The sequence below is a fragment of the Urocampus carinirostris genome, chromosome 2, assembly GCF_059441175.1.
Source record: "Urocampus carinirostris isolate Australia breed hairy pipefish chromosome 2, RoL_Ucar_1.0, whole genome shotgun sequence".
NCBI classification, from domain to species: Eukaryota; Metazoa; Chordata; class Actinopteri; order Syngnathiformes; family Syngnathidae; genus Urocampus; species Urocampus carinirostris.
Window position 1 is genome coordinate 35,192,855 of NC_142350.1, and position 20,406 is coordinate 35,213,260.

Here is a 20,406-nt window from a genome sequence, read left to right on the forward strand (position 1 = left end):
GTCTTAATAGTTAACTTTGCATGACTGGTCATTAACGATTCAAGATAAATGAAAATTAGAAGAAATCTCACAGTGAATTTAACTCCCGGTTGTGACGGACGAATTCCAGACTGTTTGATCTCCAACTTGGCCAACATGCAGGCCACCCTCGTTGGCGCAAATAACAGGTGGATTGTCACATCCTCTCGTGGACGGATTGACAGTTCCCCGTGCCGCGTCAAACGCTCCTCAGGACTGAACAAGCTTTGCAGCTAAGAGAAACAATATTTGACAGAAACAGTAATCAAACAAACACATATTCCATATTGCCTGATATACCATATTTTGCAGACTATAAGGTGCACCTAAAACCCCTAAATTGACTTTTTTTGGGGGTGTGCCTTATAATCCAGTGCGTTTTATAGTGCAAAAAATACTGAACATTTTTTCTTAGCTGACAATACTAAAAAGATATGATTCTTGCACCAATCGTTTTCACAAAGAGAGAGAAATGGGAAGGCGGTCATTTTAATTTTATATACCGTCCTTTCAACGTAATATCTAGTTTAGTTTTATAACTACTATAAAAGCAGACTACATTAAAAGCATTAAATCCTAAAATGTGACTAGAATGGAACTGAATAAACAACTACAGAGTGAGACAGTGAATAGAGGCTGAGGATGGTTGCAAATAAGTATGTTGGGGTCAAAAGAGGGAAAAAACATTTCAGTGTCAAAACTTTTCTTGTCAATTTACCTGGAAACAGTCTTGGTCTTGACCGCGAATAAGTAACCGAAGATGCTGAGTCGTACTGGATGAATTGTTTCTTAGAACCAGTTTCTGCTGACTAGAAAAAAAAAGGTTTGTGCATTTAATAATTCTTAATATTATTAAATGACATTTCTTCAGAATCTTAAACAAGCCACAAAGATTCTTACACTGCTCGCCCGAGAGTGACACCTCCCCAAGCCACAAACTGCTTGTTTGAAAGAATTGGGGCAACATCACCATCCAGACCAAAACCAGGGACAGGTGCAGCAGAGGCTGCAGGTTTGACAGATTCTTCGGAGACTTCTCCTTTCAATTTCACTTCATATTGTGGCCCTGATGGCATCACCAAGATAGTGAGAAGGCTGTTTAAAAAAGGGACATAATTACTCAAAAACTCAAACCTGTTTATGTGATTTTGGAAAAACGGCAGCTGTATGTACATATTTCTATACCTTGCTTTGTATTTCTTGGCACTGGATGCTTTAAATGAAACCACAATGCTTTGCTCCTCGCCCACTGTGAGGGACAATTCACCAGGTATCACTGAGAAACAGTCTTCATCATCATTGCACTATTAAAAAAAATAAGCAAGACGAGAGAGTAAATAGGGACAATAAAGTAAATGTAAATAAATGTAGCCATGTAGGAATAAAAAGCATGACAGTAAGAATACTATCGCATTACCCAGAGTTTCATCCACACATCAATGTTTCCTGCATTCTTCAAAGGCAGTGTGGTATGACAAGATTTACCCAGTGGAGCGCGCAAGGAGACATTCTATAACAAAGCAACCCTACATCATTAATACTATTGAGTTACTTTTATCTTCAAGAAAGTTGAGAGAACACAATCATCCAACTTGCCTGACGTGTTAACACTAAATTAAAAACCTGGTTGGTTCAAGGGAAAATTAAAGGCTATACAGTATCCGACAGACAAAGACACAATTAAACTACAAATAAGCATACAGTTTTGCTTTAAATGTGTATCTTTCAAATAGAAGGGTAACAGTCATGAAAATGTGTCAGTACCTGCAGATCTTTTGGCGCATGGACTCTTGCAGTTCCAGACCTAGCTCTGATGGGAACACTTTTGATTACATGACTCTCATTAGGAGAGTCAACCTCGATATCCACCCGAGCATTGTACTCTTCAGCAGGACCCAACTCCCCTGATGAACATGCGGAAATGTAAGTGTTTTAGTAAAAGCGAACTTTAAAAATTAAGATTTGGAAACAAAATGCCCCTCTGAAATAATATTTCAGACAATCTGTTAAATTCAAAGTTCGAGTAACAAATCAAGACATAGTACCTGAAGATATTGTATACTTTTGCAGAGCTTTAAAGTGAACCCAAACCATAAAGCACTCTGGATTCTAGAAAAGGGAAAATAAGTTAAAACAAATGCAGTGCTGTGATATTGAATATAATTCACTGTTGTCTCCTCTTCCCGAAATTTTATCCAAAATATTTAGCTCATCGCTTTCTTAAAAATAAAAAATGCACAGAATCTAAACTCATCACCTAACACCTGCAGACAAAAGGTTTAAAAAGACAAGTCTAACCTCTCCATAGTTGGCATGCATCACATGATTGACCACAGAAGGAGCCATGAGAGGGGTCATGTGACCTGCGGGTTGGATTGCCTCTGATGGTATGGAAACCTGCTGTTTTGACATTGCAAAACAACGCCATGCTGTAGCCTTCTGAAATATTTTAAGGTGGAATACAAGGAATCGCAACATGACCATGTCCCTCTACAAATTATGACAGGAATTTATCCTTTAGCGACTTACAGCACAGATGACAAGACGGACGGGTACAGTGGCTCGGGTCAGATTGATGACTTTCAGAAGAAGAGATTTGGAACTTCCTCCTGGAACATCTCCAAAATCCAAACATCCGGATTTACCTGCGTCAATCTAAAGGACAAAATGAATGTAAACTGATAGTTAACCTTGCTGTATTTAAGTTTTGACAATTTTTACAGCGACACAATGACTTACCTCTACCGAAGGACTGTCTGCTATAGCAACCAGTACAACTCTTTTGGCAAAAATACTGGCTTTGTCAGCCAGTTCTGCGTTGGCAGATGCAGGCCAAGAGCAAACACTGAGGACACACTGGTAGACACCAGCCTTTGGAGGGATGAATAATACTTTTTGCTCCTCTGTACTTTTAGGGGCAATGACTGTCTTTTTTTTAACAATCAGCCATTGGTAAGGCAAACTTTCCACCTAGAGTAGCAGACATATTTCAGCATGATTAATCTGTTATTAATGCTAATCATACATATTTCAGTATATCACTTACACGACTGTTCGAAAGTCTGGGTTCACCAAGACAAGTTTGCGTTCCGACTGCAAGAGGCAGTGCTTCAAGCACGGAATTTCCGCTTTATGCATGCGCAGTTCGGGATATAGCTTACCAAAAATTAGTCACTCGATCGCACCTGTCTCATGAGGATTGTATATTTTTCCCTCCCATCACAGATAGAGTATGCGCCGTGGCTACTGTCGTAATTTGCTGCCTCCTGGTTAGCCTGCTTGCCCAGCACGTCTTAGGATTCCCTAGCTTTGTGTTTTTTCCCCACCGAGGTTGCGGCCACCCTTCATTTCTTGGTCCCAGTTAGTCCGGCCACTAGCAGCTCTCAGTGTCTTTTTTGCCAGCTGCCTCCATTTTTTCTTTAAGGGGACTCACCCTAATTGTTAAGGGTAAGCATCGCGTTGCCACCTTTTACTATTCTTTCTGACCGGGGCTGATGGGTGTCAGAGTCGCTCCAAGCTGACAGCATTGGGGCCCACTTGTAGCCATACTCCTTTCGCCCCTCGCTTGTAGTGAGCACCTCGCGTTCCGTTGCACTTGCTCCCATAGTGTGCATACGCGTTCGCCATTCAGGCGGTGTTTAGAATTATTTTCCTTCGTCTTGCTGCGTCTTTCTCCAGTTATGCTTTTTGCGTTAGACACCTAGCGCTGTGTGCACTTTAATGTTCTTACTGCGTCCTGGTCCTCTAGACTGTGTTTGCAATGAACCACACTATGTGCCTTGTCGACTGTGGGTCCCTTTCTGTGCCAAACAACATTCTGGGGGAGCTCTGCTCCGAGTGCCTCGAGGCTGACCATGCTCTTGCCGACCCATTTGGCTTCCACCCTCTGGAGGCTATCGGCCTGGCTCCCTCTGACGTTGAGGGCTTTTAACTACGTCATCCATTACATTTCTAACACTATTCGCAAACACAATGTACTCATAGAACACTTGAGTGCTGGTTGCTAGAAATTGGCCATTATACGTCCTATGAAGACATTGCATTAAAAACCAGAAATTTGCAGCTAAAATGGTCATTTGTCATGTTACCCATGTATGCAGTGCATTTTTGATTGGTTTTCAAGTTATCCTCATTGAAAAGAAAAAAAAAAGGACATTTCTAAGGGACCCCAAACTTTTGAACGGTAGTGTCTGTTTAAAACTTTAAGGAACATCTATCAGTTGTCAGTAATAACATAATTCACATTTGTCACAAATAAATGTACCTTTTCTCCATCTATGGACAAACTTGTAACTGAGATGGACACTTGCTGCCATTTTTCAGAGGGGTTGAAGAGGTTTAAGGAGGTCTGGGATGCGATTCCCACACAACAGGCGTGAGGAAATTGCAGCTCCTCAGGAACCACCACTTGAACTGAAGACAGAAAACAAATTTTAAAAAAGCACTTGCAGTCAAATCATAGTGAAAGTCAAACTTTACCTCTTAGCTCATCAAGACAACTAGACATCATTGGTACTCCACCGTTTCGGCTGTAGAGGTTTTCCAGGAGGCCAATGTCAGGATGGCCTTGAGTGGATCTAGGAAAGTGAAGGGGTGCAGTGGCAGGAATGATGGGCAGGATGCCTAAAGGTTGTGCTGTGGGGTGGATGTGCCGCTGCCTGAAAGTTGGCTCACCATTGGACACATCTTTAATACGCAAAGAAGTTACATTAAAACAAAGCCCCCCCCAAAAAAATCACAACAGTTAAAGCAATACTTAAGTACCATTAATTAATCATATGTACAAAATTACACTTGTTGACTAAAGGTTTTCATAAAATTTGGGGCTTAAAGTGTTTTTTTTTTTTAAAAAAAACACGATTTGTGTGGAGTTATTGACAATTTCATTGCTTCGGCAGTAAATTAAATGTACAAACGTGCTTTAAATTCACAAGTCTTTGCATTTGTATTAGAGATATTGCTGAACTATCTAAATATTGCTCAATCTTCAAATAAACGCGTGTTGGATGTTTATAATTAGTGGGGTACGGCTTCCACGCATATTTGCATTTGCGAATCGGGCACTCTGTATATAATTTTGCAAAAACAAAATGGCTTGTGGCCCTTCTCATTTGAGTCAGTAGCTCTGTGGCAAATAGTGCGGGAGGGGATAATTGCTGCCGTGGCTAGTTTTTTTCATATTGATATTTGTGTATCAATATTTTGAATCAATCCCTACATCAAATCTAAAAAAAACTACTTTAAAATGAATGGTGGCGCTTTCTTGAAGTTGTGCAAAATGAAGATAGCAATGTCTTAACTTATGTTGGCATTTTAGACACAGGTAGAGTATCTCACAAACCAGAGAACTTAAATGGTAATATTTGACAACTAGATTTTGCGGTATTGTTAAGTACAACCAAAAAGCACAAGGAAGATTAAAAACCAGAGACTTAAAAGTGCTCAAACCGCAAAATCTCTTTTTGCTCAGCCCTTCAATGTTTTTTATTTCCCCAACTCAGCAGTAAGATGGCGGACAATCATGTCATCTCCCTCTAGGTGAGCCTCATGTTATAAATACAAATATCTTAACCTACGAATATTAAAAAAAAAAAACCATGTTATTATGATAGTTCCTGTATTTTTGCTTAATCATATTAATATAGCACTGATTTTTATAGTTATATTCATAACCACTAGGAGGAACTAAATATTCAAAGTCCCTTTAAAATAGACTGATGAATCCACTTTTGACCACAGTCCCATAAAATTTAGGCATAAATAATAATGAATCAAACACCTGCCTGAAGACACATGGAAGCCACCAGTTCCTGTTCCCACATGATAGACAGCAGGATTTATTTGTGCATCAGGTCCTAAATACTGCCCGGAATTAACGAGGGGACCTGCCAAGAGGCCCGGCATATCTCCTCGGAGGGGATAGTCAATCAAGCCAGGATACGAAGGCTTAAAGTTTATAGGCCCATAGTTTAGTCCTTCTGTTAAGTACGACTGGGGAAAGCTCAGTCCACCAGGAAATAATGATGGTCCTGAATTCGCAGCTATCCATTTTTCAGAGGTCTGAGGAGCTGCTGTGTTGCCAGTCTGTGGAATGAGTGAATTAGTAATATGACCCGAGTCAGCTTTGGTGAACTGCTTTACATTGGATTTTGTTTGGTCCTTGGATTTGCCGTGGTTTTCTGAAAAACCGACAGTTTTACGGCCAGGACTGCCACAGCTACATTGACTGTGGCTGCGAGTACAGCCAATGCTCCCACACAAGGGCTGGGGAATTTTATACTGCTGAGCTGGTAGATGTTCCAGGTTTTTTGAGTGCTTTGACTGCACTTCAGGAATTTGGAAATTGCTGGTTAATTTCTCATCAATCTGTGGGATTTGTTCGACAGGCGGCGTTGGACTAAATCTGACAATTGTGGTACTGAGTGCCATGGTAGAATCATTCTGAGAAAATAAATAAATAAATGGAAGCCGTTAGTTCAAACTGTAATTAAGTTGAATTACTATATCAATTAAATAATATAGTACCTTTTGTCCTCCAGGTGTTGGTAGAACAGTGGAATCACTCCTTGAGATGTATGTGAGCCTGCTAAGACTGGGGCTAGAGCAGCTTGCATTAGGGGAAAGGTTGTTACTTGGCAGCTCACCTGCCAAATTGCCACTGGCTGACACAAGACTGCAGAGGACACACCAAAAAACAAAAAAGAAAGGTTGACCCCCATGTTTTTACAGCACAGACACCCGACAATGACATAATATTTGCAGAAAATGATTCATAAATGTTTAGTAAAATTTTAAATTTTAAAATGTGACATTGGATAATGTTTGACGGCAGACGTGACGATCTCTCACGGCACACTAGTGTGTCTCGGCACAGTGGTTGAAAATCACTGCTTTATAGCACCATGCCATACAAACAAACGCCAGTTGCAAGAAATAACGAAGGAAGAAAAAATGCAATGGCAAAACAAAGCCACCAGAAAGCAGTGTAAGCGTCATTTTGAAGCAGACTTGTTACTTGTAAAACATTGCAACAATTTTAAGCGTCTACAAGCACTTAACCCAAAATGTAAGTACTTTTCATTACTTGAAAACCCAAAAATAAAATTTAAGCATTTCCCCAAATTATTTTTATTCTTTACACAAAATATAACAAATGCAAAATAATTTAAAAATACAATTGCTCATAAAAAGTCAGATTTTGTCAAGAACTCTGAAGAATGTACCTAGGCAATCAAATAGACAATTTCAATAAACTATCCCTTATATGTTTGAGGCATTAATACCAGTGGATCATTTCCCTTGACATTTACTTCTCTTTTTATTTAATCAATAAATTGAGCATATTATTTTGCTCTCTCAAATATTTACGTTCCTATGCTTTCTTCAACCATAGATGCATAAATGAAATATTTCGGTACGCCACCGGAGGTGGCCGACTTATTAACTGTACTATGCTCTCAGTTGCCTGCCTTGGCCACTCAAGAGTTATATATAATTGGCATAAATTATTTTGTGATTTAAAACTTTGCTTATGCATCCTTTTAAATTAATACAGAACCTATTATCTTTGGTTGGGGACTTGTGACTGGGAGATGAGTGAGTTAGGGGAGAAGTGGATGGCCTGAAGTTACACAGAGTCTCTTCCACACAAGCTTCCGTAGGCATTTCTGTAAACAAATAGCCACACTAATTTAGTTACCCTTGATCAAAAAGAGAAAAGCACATATGGCCGTAGATCAACCCTATTATTCAAACTCGAACTTTTACTCACCAGATCCACCGTTGCCTGGGAATGGAGGGATTTGCAGGGGAGCGTCAATTTGTTTTTCAATAGTACAGTTTGACTGAGGAACAGCCTTGAGGATTTCAGTTGGAGTTTTCCTGCCTGGAGAGTTACCGGCACTCTGTCTAACACACTGTGGCTGGACAGTGGCACTCATCCTTCGTGCAGGAGCAGAAGAACCTTTATGACATGGAAGATATGACTGCTGTTTAATCGACCCCAAAGAGGAAAGGGTGTCCTGAGAAGCGGACTCTTTTGCACCGGGTGGGCATCCAATTGAGGTTTGTTTTTCATCTAATTCTTTTAGTTTAGTTTCAAAAATGGATGTCATCACAGGGTTACTCATCGTTTTTTCAGTGTGACACACACTGACATCAAATGTAGTATTTTTTGCAAGGCCAGTGTGCACCAAAGCTTTCCTCTGTTCCAAAGTGTTCGCCCCACTGACTGACGAACAAGGATTTGAACTTTTTAGAGCAAGCTTGTCACCACAAGGGATTGTGTTTGTCTTAGCTATTTTGGAGGAGCTAGTCTTGATTGTTGGCTCTATTCTTGTGTCCTCTTTTTTGAGACCCGTTTCATTGTAAATTTGTTTAGTTGTACTTTTTTCCTCATATCCTGACTGGGTCCTTTGAGATTGGCCAATTTTGTTAGCCCAAACAGTGAGGTCAAAGGTAGTATTATCAACTACTGATGTATCGCCAGAGCCAGACGAGTTATTCCCAAGGTATTTCTCAATGTCAAAGGATTCTTGGTCTTCAACAAATGTATTTGTCTGTTGAGGGAATGATATTCCATTGTTATCTTCATTGTGGTTGCCCTAAAATAAAGAAGAAAATATCTTGCAATAAATAATACATATATCTCGAGTACATATGATTCATGTCAAAAGGCCTCACATGTTGGTCTGGCGAAGTTTCCAATGACAATTTACAGAGTTTTTTGGGTTCTGAGGATTTAGCCTGATTTTTCCCCCTACTTTTCTTAGACAACTCCATGATCATGGCGGCTAGCTGTGATGGGTCAGTCCGGATGGAAGCATCTGCAATGGCTGATGCAATTGTGCTGATACTCAGCATAAGATTGCTAGTGTCATTTTGAGGTGATGCATAGCTCTGATCACTCATTTTTGGCGCAGACACAGGAGCCTCCTTGCAGTCCAGCGGTGCTTCAATGGCATTATGATCCTAAAAAGATAATTTACATGATGATGAGGATTTTAACTCCTTACACGTTTGGATTGGTTTGTAGCCAGCAATTTGTTATTCAAATTGTCAATTTTTTAAAAAATAAGTCTGGATGGAAAGAATGACAAATATTCAGCGTATCCAAAATGACAATTTGTTTTGCGACTTAACCATATTTTGTAAATTAATGGTAACAGGGGCAGACACCACATTGTCACATTGACAAAATTTTGGTCACTAATTATATAGTCCTTAAGTGCAATATACTGTCTCTTTAAATGCAAAATGATAATTTTAGAATTCAAAACAAAAGTGAATTTTATTAAAGTGGTGAAAGTACCACTTATAGATGCTAACGCCATAGCGTTTCTAGCAATTTGAAAGGTATTCTTATCATCTTGGTGCTTTCATGAAACTAATTTTTTCAACCATACCAGGACTATGGTGGCGCAGAAATTCACAGCCGATTACAAAAAGAATGGATTGACGGCGCTTGGACAGGATTGTTGTTCAAGCTTTCCTAAAGTTACTCTGAACGCAATACTGAGCGAGAAGAAAGCGAACCTTTTGATACAAAATTTAGCAAAGCTGGTCTGGTTAGAAACAAAAGACCAGGATTTTGACGGTTGTGTGTTGGATTACCGGTAAAAAAAATGTGAGTGCCAAATTGTTTAGCACCATCTCTTTTTTTAAGTTTTTTTAATCAGAGTGTTGTACTTCGCAATCAATACTAAAATCAACCACAATAAAACTTTCGCTTCCCTCGTATTTTGAAATAGGGACACTTAATGCTCGTCTGTTGTAATGCGGCCGCAAGCAGAAGGCTTCCGCGCCCAAACGTGGTGTACTCTTTGTGTATGTGTTAAATACAGAATAGAACAAGCTACAGAAACTGTGCCCTTTCACACGGTACACCCTATGGATGTGAAAATGTGTCATCTTTTTTTTTTTACGCTACACAGAATATTAAGATAATTGTTGTTATTTTTTTATTAATGTCTATAGGTTGATTTGTACCTTCTGTTCACACAAACCAGGTTCTGCCTTCTCCTTAGGTGACACCCTTTCATTAGGTACCGCCAATGTTTTGTCCAGATCTATAAAAATGCATTGATATAAATCAGCACCAAAGACTCATTAATGCAATTCCATCTTAACCATAATGTTGATCAAGGAAACATACTCCAGGTGCTCAAGTTAACACTATAGACTCACCAGGACTTAGTGTTTTATCCGTTTCGTCGATTTCAACTGGGTCACTTTCAGGCGAGCTCTCTTGAATTGAGAAGTTGGAGGGGCGAATTAGTGCAAAAGGTTCCCTCTTCTCAGGAGAAATAATGTTATATCCAAAAGATGGCTGTAGAAGTGGAGAAAACAAAATATAAGCTAGACCTTAAACAGGATTACGCTTCCCAGCAGCAATAACAGTATTGATATCACAATAACTATTGGAGACATTACATCTGTATTTGCTTTAATGTGTAGATAGTTTTTTTCTTAAACATGTCATTTGGCTTAGTCCCAAAAATTAAATCAAACAGAACCTTACAACGGTATTACTGACCCGTTTAATTCCTTCCAAGTTATTATCAGTGCCAAGAGAGCCCAGGGCTTCAGAACGTTGTTGGAAAAACTGCCCTAATGAGAGCCGCAAGTAACTTTGGTCCCCTGGATTAAACTCTGGGGAAACTTGAGAAGCCCGCATTAAAACATAGCTGCTGGTATTAGTTTTCCAAGAGTCATTTTGATCGGCAGTGTTGCTGCTGGCTGATATAATTTGTTCCTCCTGCAAAGTTCAGTAAAACAGAAAGAAAACCTTTGATGAACAATGATGTAGTATGGTCATGCTTTAAAAAAGTACTCAGCTTGACAATGAAATTCAATATTCTAATCAGAATCATGTCATGAGTGCCAACTCTAACGAAAGGTGGGCAGAAAACATTCATCTTTTAAATGGTGTCTAATTTTTTTTAACAATTATTTTATGGTGACAATATTCCTCCACTTAAAATCATATCTGAAACACATGTGTTAATGCAAAAAAAAAACTCATGAAATTAACATCACATACCATAAAAAGTTACGACTATTTTAATCTTCCAGTAAAACGGGAAAAAATGTATTAAGGGGAATAAAGCATGCATCACACTTCTTTTAGCCAAACCTGCATAAATTGGTGTTCTTTTTCAAATTGTGCTTGATCTTTGGCAATCTTTTCTAAAGCATCACCTGCAATCAAACAAAACAGCAAATATCTTGCACAATTTGACATGACATTACGGCATGAACAATATGTCTAGGTAGTGACTACAACACACATTAGAACATAGCAGCAAAATGATACATACCAGCGGATACGAAATTCTCAGTTTGAAATTGTTCATTGTTTTGTAATGTCTTGTCCATCTCCTTTTCAAATGAAGTATAATAAGCCAGATCTGTGACCCACTGGCCTTCTTCATTCTTGTACACTACACTAGGCTGGGCCTGGTCACCTAAAAAAACAAATCTCAATATAAGTGTGTACAATTAAGTGCAAGGGCTACATATAACATCTTACTTTACAATGAGAACACATTATTTTAGTGAAACCACAAACCTTGCTCAAATTCCGATTTGTCTGGACAATTATTCCAGTTGTAATTTTGTTCTTCCTGGAAACTCCGGCTGAAATATTTTGGTTCCAGGGACGTACTAAGATAATCATTTTCTTCCTCACTTGTAGCGTCGGAAAGATCCACTGCAGAGGTCTTCCCATGTGGTGCTCGTAAATTTCCCAAAGGCGGCACCTAAATCAAGTTGTTTATAAAACCGCATAAATCAATGACTACAGTAATATGCTTTATTTTCACCTAATTTGTTGACCAATATTTAACAGTTTCAAGCTCTACATGGCTAAACACAAATGTCCACACACTTGATGGGCTGGAAGTGGATGAATGTGGTGGTGGGAATAAGGCAACAAGATGGTGATCCATGTCTGTACATGTTGTAGCTGTGACAGTCTGCCCAAATCATGTTTCATCGTGCAAAAATAACTCAGTAACAAGAGTTGACCTTAATATAGAGCTACGCAAGAAAGCTGATCAGATATTTTCATACTAAAAATCACTGCTGAAAGAAGGGAAGGACCACCAAATAGTTATCTTTGGTGTCCATGTGTAGCCTACCCATTTATATGGTGTCCCTCTTACTTTAGATGTTACAAGTATGAAATATAACACACAAAAAATGTACAGTGCAATATTGCATATGCTGCGTAACCTGACATGCAATATACCAAAATTCTTACAATATATAGTCTTAAATAAACATTCAAGCATATTCGGACCGTTGATGAGTGAAAGTTATCCTGGGTAACTTTGAGTTGGGGGAATGAGGACTTTAACTGAAAGGATCTCCTTGGTTCAGCTTCACTTTTCACATAAATTGAGTCGGATTGCCCATTTGTGGTTACGGCATCTTTATTTTCCATGGCATCCTGTAATCCATATGTATACTGTTAGAGACATACACACACACTGATCGTTTTATTCCATTTTGAATAATTAGCATTTTATCATGTTATACTACGCACCAATGCCTCCTGTCTGTCCATAAGCATGCTCCAGTTCACAGCAGATACCTTTCTATTTCCCTCTAATGAAAATTTAGAAATGGTGTTTGCTTCCCCAGTTCCAACTGGCCCAACACGGTCACCCATCTGTTACAAGAAAAAAAGCCACTAAAGTACCACTGCAATAAAATTGAGTAAACTTTAGTCAACTCGGTGCTCAACAAACTCTGGGCTCTAAGGGCCCATGAACCAATGAAATAAGTTTGAAATGTTTCCCAGCTAGACGGTGTAAAGTGTAAACATTCACAACATTCTGGATGGGTTGCTTCAATGACCAGAGTTGGTGAATCCTAAACGAGCAGGTAAAATGTGTAACAGAATAATATTACCAATTACTGTGAACAATATCCAAACCTATCAACTAGCGAAGTGAGCCAGACTATTTGTTCCTCCTCTCTGACAAAAATGTTTTCAAGTTATTAAAAAAAAAAAAAAAAAAAAAAAAAAAAAAAAAAAAAAAAAACATGGCTAATCGATCACACTAACCTCTGAATATGTACTCATTGTGTTCCTCCCTTGTACTGCAGAAATGCTGGAAGGTACACCATCAGCCAAAATCCCTGACCCACGGAGATTATATGTGGTTGAAATATTTGTTGACAAAGAAGTTGTCAATACTCCATTTCCACTTTCTTCACTTCCACTGCTCCCATCACCACCACCTCCATCCCCTGGTTAGAGAAAATCAATAATAATAATAAACAACCACCATCATTCAGCTTCTTTGCCAGTGCAAAGCAAATGAACTTCATATAGAGCATGCTATTGCGCATGGTTGTAAGAAAATCATACCTGGCAGTGGACAATGTTAACTTTGCAGTTAACATCAGACCCATATGTCAACTCGAAACATTATAAGGTGCTGTCCATTTCTTCTTGGCAATGCCGTTTTCTGGCTCAAGTCATCATTGCAGCCTCAGTCAAGCTGCTTGTGTAACATGGCAAGTACATGTATTTCTTATATGCACTCAAATAAAACCTTTTTTCATCTTATTGCGGGTTTGGGTTGTTGTTTGGACTTTATTTGAATCAGTCTAGTCTACAGTCATTGTGTTACACCAACAGACCACATTTTGGCTGTCTCTATGGAACCCTGTATATCACTGGTGTCAAACAGGCAGCCCGCGGGCCAGATCAGGCCCACTAAAGGATTAAATCCGGCCCGCGAAACAACATTCAGAGAAGCACAAGAGAAAAACAAGCTGCAGGTTGAAATATGTCAACTTGATGTTGCCAAAGCCAGGTGCCTCAGAACAAAGACACTGTACTTGTATTTATTTCTTTTTCTTTCTCTCTCTCAATTTCTTTTCCACCTCTTTTCTCCCACTCTGTCTCTGTCTCGTTCACTCTGTGTCTCTTTTTCTCTTCCTTTGTTGCTCTTTGTGTCTTTTAACCTCTTTTGCTCTAACTTCCTTTTTTCCTTTTCTCTTTCTCTTTTCATACCCTTCGCGCTTTGTTTTCTCTCCTTCTGTCTTTCCATTTCTCTTTGGATTTCTTTCTTCCACTCCCTTTCTTTCCCCCTCTCTCACGACTTCTCTTTTTATCTCTTGTTTCTCATGCTCTCTCTCTCTCTCTCTCTCTTCCACCCCTTTTCTCCCACTCTGTCTCTTTCACTCTCAGTGTCTCACTTTTTCTCTTCCTTTGTTCCTCTTTGTCTCTTTCCCTGTGTCTTTTTAACTTCTTTTGCTCTAACTTCCTTTGTTCCTTTTCTCTTTCTCTCTTCATACCCTTCGCATTTTCTTTTCTCTTTTCTCTCCTTCTGTCTTTCTATTTCTCTTCGGATTTCTTTCTTTCTCTCCCTTTCTTTTCCCCCTCTTTCACAACTTTTTATCTTTTGTTTCTCACGCTCTCTCTCTGTCTCTCTCTCTCTCTTTGTCCTGCCCTCTCTCCTTTTCCCTCCCTTTTTCTCTTATTTCTTTATCTCTTTTGCTTTCTCTTTAATCCACTAGTCCGGCCCCGACGGAATGTTTGTTCCATCGTGTGGCCCCCGAGTTAAAATGAGTTTGACACCCCTGCTGTATATGAAAAGCTCATTAAATAATCTTATGTTCATTTTATGATTAAAACCCAGAAAACAGAATGTAAACACCTCTGGGCGGGCGGATCTCTTTTGCCCAGCGCACTCCACACAAAGGGTAAATAAACCCGTAGATTTCTTGTTTGCAGTGTTTTGTGACATTTTTACAAAATAACTCGCACCTTGTTTTGAAATGATTATTTAAAATTTATGGTCAAAATGAGCCTAGACAATCTTAAGTAACTGTGGGAGGCTGATTTAAAGTGGTATATTTGTTGATATGGCACACAGGCTCTGACATTATTTCATAAAATGATTGAATCATCAAAAATCACAAGGAGAAATAATATGCGCTGAAGAATAAGCTTTTGTTGATGTAATACTCCTCGGGTTTTTTGTTTGTAACTGTTAGCGTAGCACTAAAATAGTGAAAGTGAGAAGAGACAGTTTGTCATATTTAGTGCCTCTTAGGGGCACAAAACAAATCTTTAATCAGTGAAAAACATGAACTATCATACCAATGTTAATTTTTATAAATGTTCTTAGCTCGAGAAATGTGTATCTCTCTTAGATAGGGGACTCCATACCTAATAGTCGCCGCCATGTTTGTCTGGCAGCTTATTGCTATGCTGTTTTCATTTCATTAGACAATACAATGACATCTAGTGCTCAAATATTACACAATGTACCTTTAAGTAAAGTCCAAACGCCAAACCAAACCCCAAGAAAGATATATATATATAAATGTTTATTCGCATTCATCTAACAAATGCATGTACTTGCACACGCATGATGAAGGAGGTTGACAGAGGCTGCAATGATGGCATAAGCCAGAGGTGGCAGGCACCTTTAAAATAGTTCAAAATACTGTACAGCTCCTTTAAGGTCAGTTGACCAAATTTGAGTGTAGTACTCTTTCATTTTCTTTCAATAATTCACTTAATTCAAGTTATTTCTGTTCTTTATTCTTTAAAAAGCCAAACAAGTTTGTCCACAACGATAGCTGACTGTATCCGACCCATCACATGATGCAACAATAAAACACAAAGTAAAATAAATCTAAAAACACTTAAAGCCTAACAATCCACATGTTATGCCATACATTATCTCAAAGTTGGCCGAATAATTTCTACATGCTGTAAATAGTGATATATCATACAACATTAACGAACCTGAAACTGGAAAGTTAATAACCTGTCCCTCGGCAGATCGTCTTTGTTCAATCCCAGACACAGGTGGACCACTAAGACCAACTGATGACACATCATCAGAACTCCCCCCTTCTAAACCAGGTCTAAAACTGGGACAATTACTTTCACCCACCTGAAAACAAGACACACACCATAGATAGTTTAAACATGACGTGTTACAAATGCATTTGGCTCATGGGTTTCTCACCAACTGTCTTGAGATGCTTGGTAATAGCTGGGTACCAGTTGAAGTGCCACTTTGTCTAGCAGACTCGAGCTCATCTTCAGTGTCCTCATCACTGGCAGGATAGGAATCCATACCAGTGGCAGCCAGACGAACAACTGGCATCTGAAAGTTTTCCTGAAAAAAAAGGGGGAGGACTACACTTTCATACTTTCAAAAGTCAGGTGTCAAATTTATTCACGCTCACCTGGTCATAGTCCTCAATCTGGTGCCTGAATTGTTCGGTCTCTAAAGAACTTGATTTTAATTGGTCATCACACAACTGAGGAATCATCTAACAAATACACCAATTAACAAATATGGAATCGATTTTGAAAGGAATGTGGACATTTCCACACTACTTTACTACCGATAGGCATACATAACGGCATGAAAAAGGACAGAAAATCAAATGTTTTCGATCTTACCGTTGAAGGGAGCTCTTGGCCTTCAACTGTGCCCCTTTGCATTTCTGAAGGGACAAGATTTTTGAAGTAGAGCTCCAACTCATCATCAGGTAAATTGTTCAAATCAATTTCATCATCTGAAAATTGAACGGACTCAATTATTAAACCAGACGTATTAAAACATTTTGAACCTGAGAAGGCTTCTTCACAAATGATTTAGTCTATACTGCACAATTCAAATAAATCGATCTATTTTGGGATACACCTCACAAAAAGTTTTACATTCGGATAATTGGGTTTGCTCACTTCCACCCATTGATTAAAAATCATTTAAAAAAATTGTAAAAACAAACTGGAGAAAATATGAAAGCATTTATCATACCTGTTAGGTCACTTTCTATACTGTCCACAGACAGGAGCTTTTCATTGGCCAAAAAACTGGCCACACTGTCATTGAAAGGGTCACTATCAACTGCTTCACTTGGCACATTCTTCTTCTCAACAGGGGATTGCAATGTTTGCACCTGTAGTGTATTATATATATATATATATATAAATATTAATAAATGACAGGTGCTTGTTTCAAATATTGGGTTGTTCTGTTACCATCTGCAAGCATTCACTGGACATACAGTTAAGCATTATCAGGTCCAAATGTAATTATCATTAGGTGCCAGAAATTTAATTTGTTATATAATTGAAGTTGCTTACGTGGAAATAAATCACTACAATAAAATTTAAAAAATACCTCTGTATCTGTACCATCCTTGACACCCAACTGGGCAAATGTTAGGAGACCTGTTGAAAGATCTGGCAAAGAACATCCCATTACAGTATGTCATTGAAAAAAATGGGATTTAAGTAAATTAAAGCATACACTTCAGTGGGTTTTTAATAATTATTAAAGTTTACATTATACAGGCACAATTAAGTATTCCATGAATAATGTGAAATATCCATGAATATGGGTAAAGACACTCTTACCTGTTGGAAATTCAGTGACTCTGCCTTGGACGTGACCTGTCTGTGTGGGCCCAATACCCAGGTGGGAGCCTTGCATTATGGATGCACTTTCGTCCATATTAATCTTAAGCAGCATGTTTGATAGACGATGTGCTGCAATAAAGTCATCTGCATTGCCCCTAGACAAAAAAAAAAAAAAAAAAAAAAAGTGTAGAAAAATGCACAAAACATACAATGCCTCCTGCAAATAAAGCAAAGGTGTAAAAAACAGTTGAAAGGCACTGCCCTGTGTGTTTCCATTACTCATATACACCATACTCATCCATATCTGCAGAAATATAACAATCTTGATTGATTCAGCAGTGTTTGAGGAGGGAAACCTCGAAGGCAGGGGTGGAGCAAACTATGGCCAGGGTTTTTTTTTAATCAGGCACTCCAAACAAAAATGTAAAAAAAAAAATTGTTTTTAAACTAAATCACAATATAATATATAATAATTAATACAATGAGTTAATGTGTTGATTTGGTGCCCTGTTTTCCCCTGCTTCAGTTCTTGTGTCTTAAAAAAAACTGTCTTCACAAAGCACTTCTGTGTACTACGCTCATGGCAAGGCCAACAATCGAAAACCTGTACTTGCCGTTTTTTCTATCACCTATTTATTTTATTTATCAAGATACTTATCAAAACCTGTTAAAGTTTCAATGCACATAAAACTTGGTGCTTAAAAAAGGACATTTTATTATTTTGCCTCAACTATGAGCACTTCCAAACTTTTTTATAAAATGGTCAATAAACAAAAATGAAATAGAACATGTATGTGTGTCTATCCACTTTTATTTATTAAAAAATGCATATTGTTACTGCTATTCTAATAAGACTTTTTCTCCATTTTTAGTTTTTGCATGACTGGGTATACTATGACAGAAAAACATTACATTAAAAAATGCCATTAATTGGAAATACATTCTTTTTAAATAGTTATGACCATATGAGAAAAATGCGAGTAATTGGATTCGAGACAATATCTACATTCAAACTTTTTTTTTCTCCTGTCCCTTCTGTCAAATTTCAGCCAACCACCCATAAAATTTGCCCAGCTCTGCTGTAAGGCATGCAAGTCTGCGGCACTTGGAGACTGTATTTTGACATATTTGGCAATAAAGCTTTGCAGCAATACACAAAATAAGGTGCTGATTACAAATAAACCCTGATACAACGATCTCAATTCTGATACCATACCAATATTATTATTTTAAATCTAAATTTCCTCAAACGCATGAAGCATATTCCTTTGGGAGAACAATCATAATATGTGCATGTTTCATCTGGATAGCGCCAATTAGAAGAACAGGATCTAAAACCGGAAATGACTACTTGTGTCGGAGTGTTAAAGTGAGATTTTGGATAAAATGCAATAGTTGTTTTGGGGCTGATTATTGGGTCATAAAAACCCTGCTGGGAATTAGAATGCAAGTTATAAGAAGACTTAACATGAACTTGGTCATAATTTTACTCACATGTCATCTTTGAAGCTGAGGGCAAATTGGGGTTCCTTGTCAACACTTAACTTAGAGTTGGCCTTCTGAAGCTCACTTTCATCTATGTATGAGGCAGCAACATCATGTCTGGAACAGATGAGAATGCTGCAAACTTAATTGCATTTAAATCATTAATTCAAATAATTGAATCCTTCAAATGAAGAGTTGATTTAAAGCAGAAAAATTTGGCCTTCACAAAATATGTCAGTTTATGTCAAGCAGCATTTTTCAACTAGTGTGCCATTAGAACTTGTCTAGTGTGCCGCAAGAAATTGCCCGTTTAATCTTTGCGAAAAAGCATGCCATTGTTTAGTATCTTTGCTATCTTCCATTCATCAGCCAACTAACATTCATCCATATCAGTAGAAAAAATTCTTATATACTAATAAGGCGCTACAAGGAAATATATCAAACCCATTTTTGTTTGTTTTGGTTATTTAGATTTCACTACAAAAAATAATAATATCAAAGTAAAAATATAGGACGTGATATTGATGAATTATTATTTTACTAAAGCAAAACTGTAAAAAGTTGCATTGGCAGATCATTCATAAAATTAACAAAATGTTTTGTTATTTATTTTAGAAAAAAACAGCGGAAACGTTAGTAAAACAGGTTAAAAGTATAGTGAAATCCCAAATTACAGCATCATTATAAACCAAAATGAATAAATAAGTAAAACGTCCTGACCTCAAAAACAGCATACTGTCGATTTATGATAAATTAAGCTTTAACAACGTGAACTGGTGCTGGCAATTTTAAAAATATATATTGCGCCTTGATATTTTGTATGAAATAAAATGGTGCCTTAACTCAGATAAGGTAAGGAAACACTGATCTAGAGAACAAATCAAAAGAAGCCAGGACAGAAAAACAGAACCAAAATATAAAGATTAAGACGAGACATTTTTGCTTGTCAATACATTTGACAAAAAGTGTGTCACACATTTTAAACAGTCGTTTTAAATAATACACAAGGAATGCAATAATTTTGGAGAGGATACTGTGATACAAATCACATCTGTCCCACCTGTTCTCAGACTGAGGTTTAATTTTAGCCACCGTAGAAGCAGCCACGGGCAATCCAACGCCTAAACCCAGTGTTGAGTTTCCCAGAGTTGCACTGCCATTGGTGCTGTTAAGAGACTTTGAAAGGAAACTGGGAAAGTCTTCATCTTCCAGTCGGCAAAAACTCTCTGCCATTTATTTAAACACTTTGGGTTGGGGCCCAATTTCGCTTGAAGAAGATTTAAATCAGCTGCATCTGTAAAAGCTAGAGAACACACAAAAATAAGTCAATAATTTACCGATTAAATGGAGTTCATTTATACTGTGCTTTACCAGTCACTGAAGACCTACGAAGCACTTCACAATACACTTTAGCTATTCACAAACACAATAACACACAAATAGCAAAGCCAGCTATGCAAGACAACCACTTGCATATCTGAGGAATTAAGGAT

At 38.1% G+C, this 20,406-nt stretch overlaps 1 protein-coding gene across 4 annotated transcripts in view; it reads right to left on the minus strand.

The window, feature by feature from the left end:
- cep192 (centrosomal protein 192) overlaps window positions 1-20,406 on the minus strand; it is a 33,027-nt gene that overhangs the window by 9,854 nt on the left and 2,767 nt on the right. For 2 of the 4 annotated variants that reach the window (XM_088326302.1, XM_088326303.1), the window contains exons 2-36: window positions 19,974-20,216; window positions 18,923-19,030; window positions 17,426-17,583; window positions 17,190-17,251; window positions 16,824-16,965; window positions 16,463-16,578; window positions 16,243-16,329; window positions 16,020-16,172; window positions 15,794-15,944; window positions 13,091-13,275; window positions 12,566-12,691; window positions 12,320-12,469; window positions 11,588-11,777; window positions 11,337-11,483; window positions 11,153-11,217; window positions 10,553-10,774; window positions 10,204-10,345; window positions 10,006-10,085; window positions 8,701-8,988; window positions 7,790-8,621; window positions 7,577-7,685; window positions 6,544-6,691; window positions 5,802-6,459; window positions 4,498-4,704; window positions 4,283-4,431; window positions 2,758-2,988; window positions 2,548-2,673; window positions 2,317-2,457; window positions 2,064-2,127; window positions 1,783-1,922; window positions 1,436-1,528; window positions 1,204-1,322; window positions 919-1,113; window positions 737-827; window positions 72-251 (exon numbers count right to left, since the gene is read on the minus strand). In XM_088326302.1, coding sequence (XP_088182428.1) covers window positions 72-251; window positions 737-827; window positions 919-1,113; window positions 1,204-1,322; window positions 1,436-1,528; window positions 1,783-1,922; window positions 2,064-2,127; window positions 2,317-2,457; window positions 2,548-2,673; window positions 2,758-2,988; window positions 4,283-4,431; window positions 4,498-4,704; window positions 5,802-6,459; window positions 6,544-6,691; window positions 7,577-7,685; window positions 7,790-8,621; window positions 8,701-8,988; window positions 10,006-10,085; window positions 10,204-10,345; window positions 10,553-10,774; window positions 11,153-11,217; window positions 11,337-11,483; window positions 11,588-11,777; window positions 12,320-12,469; window positions 12,566-12,691; window positions 13,091-13,275; window positions 15,794-15,944; window positions 16,020-16,172; window positions 16,243-16,329; window positions 16,463-16,578; window positions 16,824-16,965; window positions 17,190-17,251; window positions 17,426-17,583; window positions 18,923-19,030; window positions 19,974-20,146 — 6,228 coding nt within the window. In that variant the 5' untranslated portion in view covers window positions 20,147-20,216. Of the gene's footprint in view, window positions 1-71; window positions 252-736; window positions 828-918; window positions 1,114-1,203; window positions 1,323-1,435; window positions 1,529-1,782; window positions 1,923-2,063; window positions 2,128-2,316; window positions 2,458-2,547; window positions 2,674-2,757; window positions 2,989-4,282; window positions 4,432-4,497; window positions 4,705-5,801; window positions 6,460-6,543; window positions 6,692-7,576; window positions 7,686-7,789; window positions 8,622-8,700; window positions 8,989-10,005; window positions 10,086-10,203; window positions 10,346-10,552; window positions 10,775-11,152; window positions 11,218-11,336; window positions 11,484-11,587; window positions 11,778-12,319; window positions 12,470-12,565; window positions 12,692-13,090; window positions 13,276-15,793; window positions 15,945-16,019; window positions 16,173-16,242; window positions 16,330-16,462; window positions 16,579-16,823; window positions 16,966-17,189; window positions 17,252-17,425; window positions 17,584-18,922; window positions 19,031-19,973; window positions 20,217-20,406 lie in introns of those variants that run through there. The other 2 variants (XM_088326304.1, XM_088326305.1) reach the window with 2 other exon arrangements.